Source organism: Ipomoea triloba, chromosome 6 (genome assembly GCF_003576645.1).
Source record: "Ipomoea triloba cultivar NCNSP0323 chromosome 6, ASM357664v1".
Taxonomy (NCBI): Eukaryota; Viridiplantae; Streptophyta; class Magnoliopsida; order Solanales; family Convolvulaceae; genus Ipomoea; species Ipomoea triloba.
The window spans coordinates 6,961,656-6,969,457 of NC_044921.1; the positions used below are offsets into that span (position 1 = coordinate 6,961,656).

General features: G+C 37.1%; 1 protein-coding gene and 1 pseudogene across 1 annotated transcript; one reads left to right on the plus strand and one right to left on the minus strand.

Annotated features, from left to right (window-relative positions):
* The first annotated feature begins 2,532 nt into the window (after window positions 1-2,532).
* Window positions 2,533-3,207, plus strand: LOC116023422 (secreted RxLR effector protein 161-like). Its single transcript, XM_031264421.1, has 2 exons — window positions 2,533-2,647; window positions 2,741-3,207. The coding sequence occupies exons 1-2, from the start codon at window positions 2,533-2,535 to the stop codon at window positions 3,205-3,207; spliced, it is 582 nt and encodes a 193-aa protein (XP_031120281.1).
* Window positions 3,208-4,562: 1,355 nt separating this feature from the next.
* LOC116023253 lies at window positions 4,563-7,598 on the minus strand (annotated as a pseudogene).
* Window positions 7,599-7,802: the final 204 nt, after the last annotated feature.

Below are 7,802 nucleotides of genomic sequence, written 5' to 3' on the forward strand. Positions count from 1 at the left end.
GGGGGGGGGGGGGGGGGGGGGGAGGGGGAAATCTCACAAAATCAAGAAACTAATCCCAAGATATTCACATGCAAAATAATGGAGAAGCACTTTACGCAGGAAAATTATGCCAGATACGAGGAGGTATGTTCATGCGTATTCTTCCCTAATTAATGTGTGCAAAAGTGTGCGACCAAACAGCCTTGGTGGAGGATACATATAGTTTAGTAGTTTTATCATTAAAGATGGAAAAACCAAACCAAAATTCATACCCATTCTATTTCCACTATTCAGCCTTGATGGATTTATAATGCGTAAACATTTAGCCCATAGGCAATTTTTATGGCATTCAAGTCTGTCTCTTGCATAACTTACATTTGTAATAATATGCATTTCAGTCTCTCTCTATCTTTGTCCCTCGAGAATTCTAACCAAGCGGTTTGTGGATTGATTCTGGTTCAACAATCCACATTGCAAATTCTTTGCAGGAAATGCAAAATCTGAGGCGACCATGGGAACTAAGTGTCACATCTTATTTGGAAACAAGATTCGCTCACTGGTTGAAGCTGTTGAAGTTTGCAAATTAGTTTTGAATAATGGTTTTTTGTTTTTACATTAGATCAGACCTTTTATGTTCCTAGTTTTCTCAAGGAATTTAATTTCATCAGTTTCAAGACTTGTACCCTTTGGATTCAAATTTGAATTTAATCGCAAGTATTTTAAGTTATTTCATAATTCTACTTGTCTTGGTGATGGTACATTGTCTAATAGTATTTATCGTCTTAACTTAAAGAATGATTTATTTTACAATTCTTTACATTTTCAAAACAGCACCAAACGATGTAGTACGAACGAAAATTCCTCAATATTATGGCATCAGAGATTAGGTCATATCTCCCTTGAACAAATTAAGAGATTGGTAATGGATGGAGTACTTTCTACACTAGACTATACCGATTTTGAGACTTGTGTTGATTGCATTAAAGGTAAGCAAACAAAAATGTCAAAGAAAGGTGCCAATAGGAGTTCAACGTTGTTGAAAATTATACATATTGGCATATGTTGTCCTGATATGGACATGCTTGGTCAGTAATATTTAATTACCTTCATTGATGATTTATCAAGATTTACCTATGTGTATTTATTTTATAATAAGCATAAAGTATTGGATGCCTTCAAATTATTTAAAGCTGAAGTTGAAAACCAATGTAGCAAGCAAATACAAATAGTTTGATCTGATAGAGGGGATGAATACTATGGTAGATATACTGAAAATGGACAAGCACTAGGTCCTTTTCACAAGTTTCTTTAAGAGCATGGGATTGTTGCCCAATACACCATGCCTAGGTCTTCGGACCAAAACGGTGTTGTTGAAAGAAGAAACTGGACTCTTTTGAATATGGTGTGTATTATGCAAAGCAACTCTACGCTTCAAAAATCTCTGTGGGGTGAGGTTGCCAAGGAGTGTTGGGTAAGCTTCATTGATATCCTCAAGTATCATGATGTAACATTTTGATCGTAGGAGCATATTCTAACTGATAGCTAGTCCAACTCCGGAGGACCACGCCACTAGAACAGTGTAGGTCTAACGAGGGGGGACTGGTGATCAGAACATGCCATGAAATAAAGGACAACTTTTCAAGTTAGGGATCATGGGACTATTTGTATCGAACTTCACGGATAGTGCCAAAGTTGGTTTTTATGATTTTTGGGTAGTTAATGGCTGGCCAGCACAACCGTTAAATTAACAAGTATAAAAATATAGAGAGAATTTAGAGAGAATAAATATTGTGTATTACTGAGAATTGGTTGTCCTCTCCCCATGTATGGGGGTCTATTTATACATATTTTGGGCCTAGAGCCCTATAAGGAATAAGAATCCTAGACTGCCTCATATTGAAAATCATTGTTACATTGGGAATAATAAGCCCTAATCCTACTACATTAGGAATAAAGAGTCCAATCCTTATTACATTATGAATACTAAGCACAATCCTTATTAAACTCTTAAGTTGATCCATACTATGTATCCTTCTTGGGCTTCCTTAATCTAGTTACTTTCTTGGGCCAGTTATTGGTATGAAGGATATAGGTGATGCCTCTTATGTTATTGGCATAAAAAATCTATAGGGATAGGTTTTGGGCTATACTAGGTCGGGTTCGGTTCTAGTGTGAACCACTATCTGGGTGTGAACTTGTGAACTCTTATCTACCGTTTAGATGAGATATCACACGGCCTAGATGTTTGGAGTGGTGTAGGGTTGCATTTGTTGTAGTAGTGGTGCAGTGATGTATATTTACCAAGTCAAAAAAAATTATAAACCACAAGATCAAGCAAGACCAAAACGGTGCACAATGGTACACAGATTCACATGTTAACAAAGGTTCACATTTGAACCTAATTTATACTTGGTCTATCTTAAGAAACCTATATTACCAAAGTTTTAGAGAGATTTCATATGCAGAATTGTTCACCAAATGTTGCCCCCATAGCAAAAGGAGATAAGTTCAGTTTGGATCAATGTCCAAAGAATGATCTAGAAAAAAGAATCCATGGAGAACATACCTTATGCTACAGTGGTTGGGTGTCTTGGATACATTCAAGTTTGTACAAGGCCAGGCATTGCTTTTGCCGTCAAGATGCTAGGACGGTACTTGAAAAATCTAGGTTTGGACAACTAGAGAGCTGTGAAGAGAGTTTTGAGGTATCTAAAAGGAACTAAGAGTTACGTGCTTAGGTTTATGTAGACGAAAATCTTAGATGTTGTCGATTATTCTGATGCGGACTTTGCCGGTTGTTTTGGTTCTCGAAGATCAACTTCAAGATACGTCTTTGTCATGGCCGATGGGGCTATCTCGTGGAGAAGTGTTAAACAGTCCTTAATAACTACTTCTACCGTGGAAGCCGAGTTCGTTACCTATTACGAGGAAACTTCACAAGGTGTGTGGCTCAAGAATTCCATCTCTGTGCTTAGAGTTATGGACTCTATATCTAAGCCATTGAAAATTTACTATGACAGCTCCGTTGTGGTCTTTCTAGCTAAGAACGACAAAAATGAAAGTCGAAGTAAGCACATCGACATTAAGTTCTTAGCCATTAGGGAGCGTGTCAAGAACCAACTTGTGATCATTGAACACATTAGTATTGGGTTGATGTTAGCATATCCCTTTACTAAAGCCATGCCTCTATTTAGATTCAAGGATCTTGTTGAGAAACTGAGACTTTAGCCACTTTGTAATCTGTATATATGCATTCAGTATTCAGTTTTCATGAAATTCTTTTGCATTCAGACATTTATCTCATTTAAGTGCGTACACTTTTCTTTTTTTTTTTGAGATAATGTACTTCAGTTGGACTTGAAATAAATGTAAACTTTGTTTCATTAAGCTTTTGTTTCCTAATTAAGTGTTCAATGACAGTTTGCATTTGAGCATAATGGGATGCTACTCGTTTTAAAGAGAACGTATCACTATGGCTGATGTTTTTCTATTTTTGAGTTATGAAATTTGCACCAAGTGGGAGAATGTAATGTTTTCCTAAATTACTATTATTATAATATTAGATTACAAGTTATAATAATAAAGTAATTTGTTATATGGTGCAACACTTCCATTTAGACTTCAGTTAATTAAGATAAGACTTGATTAAAGGCAAGAAGTCTGATTAGGTTTAAGAATGGCATACAACTACCATATTGGTGGTATATGGTTATTTAAAGGCCTCAAGTCCTTTCACTGTACTGCTTAACATTAATTCCTCATACACCAAAGAGAGTTTTTGAGCAAAAGTTAGAGAAACTCTCAGTAATATTTTGCTGCAGCAGTCCTGTGACTATTCAACCCTACTCAATCTTTATCAATCAGAAGTTCAACCCTACTCAATCTTTATCAATCAAAAGTTATGGCTGGAGGGGTTAGCATATTATTATAATCCTGTTTATCACATATTTGTGTTTCTATGTGATTTATATGCTTTATATTAGTATCTGAACTTCAGTTCAAACATGGGGTTTGGTTCTAAGAAATAGTCATCATCTGGATTGGACTATATTGATACATTGCATCTGCTCTGATTTGAGCCCTTCTACTTGGACATGGAGCAAACTGCATGCACTATACGAAAAGTATAAACATGTGAAATGGACTATTCAGTATAATAAATTAAGATCCAAAAATGCCCAAGCTAACAGTAAAAGATGTGTTCCGTGTTAACCAAAACTAAAAGTTTAACTGATAGGGAGACTGTACATTTATATATTCCATGCTCAACATCACTTTTACTTTTCAAAAAACAAACATCACTTTTATCTCATTGGCTGCACAAAGAAAACGGGAATAAGTAAATATCAATATATCATATCAGAAACTCGTACTCAGATCAGACTCAAAAGTATAGCTTTACTCTGATCTTTTTCTCTGCTAAAAGAAACTAACCTGACAGCAGCTATCTCTTACTTTCAGTTTTGCATTCAACCAAGCCATTGGACCTGCATTCTGAAACTTGAAAGACTATCATACCCTGCATGTGGTGAAAAGCTAGGATAAAAAGGACAAAAAATGACATTTCCAACTTGAGATGGAGATTGAGGAAAATTTCGCCATCTGGGCACTTAAAATCTAATCTCGAATGAATGCTGAATCAAAGCAGTGAAATCCAGAAAGTAATCTTTCATTGCAAGTATAGAAAGATATATTAATGGCGAACAACAGTGCTTTTGACACAGAATTGAAGGATAAATTCCAAAAAGAATAGAGGGCATCTAAAGCAAAACATATTTTTTTTTGGCATTTGCTTTCTCACCACCCAATCATTCCAGCCATTAGTATAGCCAATCTAATAGAATTTGCACTTCACCATATTTTTATGATCAATAGAGGACATAAGTAATTCCTTCTATGACTCGCGTCATCATAAATCTTTCTTTCTATCCTTGTGAGGAAACGAACCGATGTATCCAGCCACCATCTCCAACTTTGATATCACTTACTATCTTTTTACTTTTTTTCTGTCAATATCGTCTTTATTTGGAATAGGATCTGAAGATCTTATGGGCCGCCGAGGATTCCCCAATCCTGTTGATGCTTCTGCAACGTTGTTCACCATCTCCAGAACTTCACTCATCTTTGGGCGTGACTTTGGGTGTCTCACCAAGCAGCGGTTTGCAACAACAGAGAGTTTCTGAGCTGACCTTAGGAAATTGCCTTCAAGCCTAGGGTCTACTATCATTTGAAACTTCTTTGAATCTGATACGTATGGCTTTATCCATTCTAAGAGCTTCTGCTCACTCTTGGGACGATTCCTGTCCAACGGGCGTCTCCCTGTGATGAGTTCATAGAGAAACACTCCATAACTCCATACATCATTCTTGAATGTGAGACGACCTGTTTGAATATACTCAGGAGAAGCATATCCCATTGTTCCAACCACCTGTTCAACCCGAAATATCACATCCATAGGAGATACAAAAGTCATTCAATGCAATTGACTTTCCTAGTATTGTTTGGTATCAATAATATATAATTACCTATTTTGTGCCCATGACTATGCTCACAAGACTGGCAGGAAAAAGTAATTTGCTAAATTAAGTATATTAGGAAAAAAGGTATATTGTTATGGAAGTGCATACCGCAGTTGAGACGTGAGTACGTCCTTCGGCAGGACCCAACCTAGCTAACCCAAAGTCTGATAGCTTCGCATTCCATTGCTCATCTAGTAGAATATTTGAAGATTTGAAATCTCTGAAGATGATCTACAATTTCCAACAAAGACAGATTAGGCTCAAGCAATGTCAGTTTTTTGGGGTGACGAGAGAAACTCGCAACCAGTACCCAAGGATGTGCACTAGGTAAATCTTGCCTTATGACCCGGCAAAGGTAAACCAGCTTAGATTGCCCATAGCTGACTGGCTCAAGTCAAATAGGCCAATAGGCCGCTCCTGTTGGGAGTCAAACTTGTAACCTTATGGTTACTGAGTCAACAGTCTGAGCAACTTGGCTGGAGTTGCCCCCATCTTTTCCCTATCTTTTGAGTAAGGATGTGGTGGTTAGAGATTGATGCCTGAAGGAGTTGGGCAGATTTAAAGCGTAGAAATCATATGCTTGACTTTAATTCTTTGTCAGTGCCTAGTAATGCTATAAACGGGCATAAGGAATGACCAGAAGTAAACCTGAAAATCCATTCCCTCATGCAGATATACTAAGCCACGTGCAGCATCTCTAGCTATTTTCAACCTCATGATCCAAGACAGAGGTGTTTCTGACTTTGCCGACAAATGATTTTCCACACTTCCATTAGGCATATATTCATATACCAGAAGCCGCTGGATTCCCCTTTCATCATCTTCTGCACAATATCCAATTAATTTGACAAGGTTCTCGTGTTCAGCCACGCCAAGTACATTAACTTCTGACATCCATTCTTTGTGCCCCTGTTGCATAAACCAAGAAACTCATAACATCATCGTAACAACAGGAGTGGCATATGAGGCATGATACGACATTTGATCTATGCTATTGATGGAAATATGGTCATTTAAAATGACAGGAGAAATTAAAGTAGCTTAGCTTGCCTGTATTCCTCTTCTGCTAAGTTGTTTTATGGCCACATCAATCCTTTTAGTGGGATCTTCAGAATTCTTAATTGTTCCCTTATACACCGGTCCAAATCCTCCCTCCCCGATCTTGGTTGAGTGGCTAAAATTTTTCGTTGCAGTTTTCAGTTCTGAGAACGCAAAGACCCTGAGATTAGAAGGCCTCTCAGACAAATTCGGGAACTGCGTCCTTCCTCTGGACTCCGTACTAGCATCTGATGCATTCCTAGAATTATAGTCTTGACTCGACGGCCGCCCTTCAGGATCAGAAGAGCCAGATAAGGAGGAGAGGGCTGAATTTGAATTCACTGTATTCGGTTCTTCCTTCTTTTGAGCATTGAAGAATAGGGCAAAACACTTCATGGTCTTCAAATTAAAGAACTACAATACCCTCAGCTCGCTACAGATTCTGATTTAAGATGAGTAGAACCTTATTAGTATTCCATCCCATGTTTCACATCATGATAGCAAAATAAAGCACGAGATTCATATATTTCATACGAATGGCATGGCGGTAACCCAACACGGGATTGGAATCATTATACAAGCTAGGGGAAACACAATTACATTCTGATATGTAACTAAACAACCAAGATGTATGTTTATAAAGAAAGAAACAACCCCAGTAAAGAGCTGGACAATTAATACTTTAGGGATACAACTTTGAACCACATCTTATATGAAACTTTGCTAATTGCAATAGTTTTAAACTAACTGTAACATAAGCAAAATCTCAATCAATTGAACCTGTAAACTCACACTATTTTCAGTATTTTGAGTTCAAAACTAAATACAGAACCCCATAGCTTAAAACTCAAGAACACTTCTTTTTTTTCCATTAAAAAAAAATCACATGCTATATATATATATATATAATTCCAGACCAAAATTATGCAGGAAAGATATTTCACCAAGAATTTAGATGAGCCAAAATCTATGCAATGATTCATCAATCTTCTCCAGTTGAGTAAACAAACACACACACAAACTTTTGATCAAGATATGTAAGATATAAACACAAACACATATACACAATGAAGGTGAAGACTTTGCATATATAAACTTGCAGACTGGAAAACATGACGCTGTCAACCGTCTATCTTGACCAGAATTCTCAGATATCATGCCAAAAATCTAGTGGTTAAAAAAAATTAAAGAAAGACAGAGAGAGAGAGAGAGATCACCTTTGGGGCAGCCTGAACAATGTCACTGGAGATTCAATGTTTGACAAAA

Coding starts and splice junctions, on each gene's coding strand:
- LOC116023422 (XM_031264421.1), top strand. CDS start 2,533: ATGGAGAACATACCTTATGCTACAGTGGTTGGGTGTCTTGGATACATT. Junction 2,648..2,740: donor ACGGTACTTGAAAAATCTAG/GTTTGGACAACT, acceptor CGAAAATCTTAG/ATGTTGTCGATTATTCTGAT.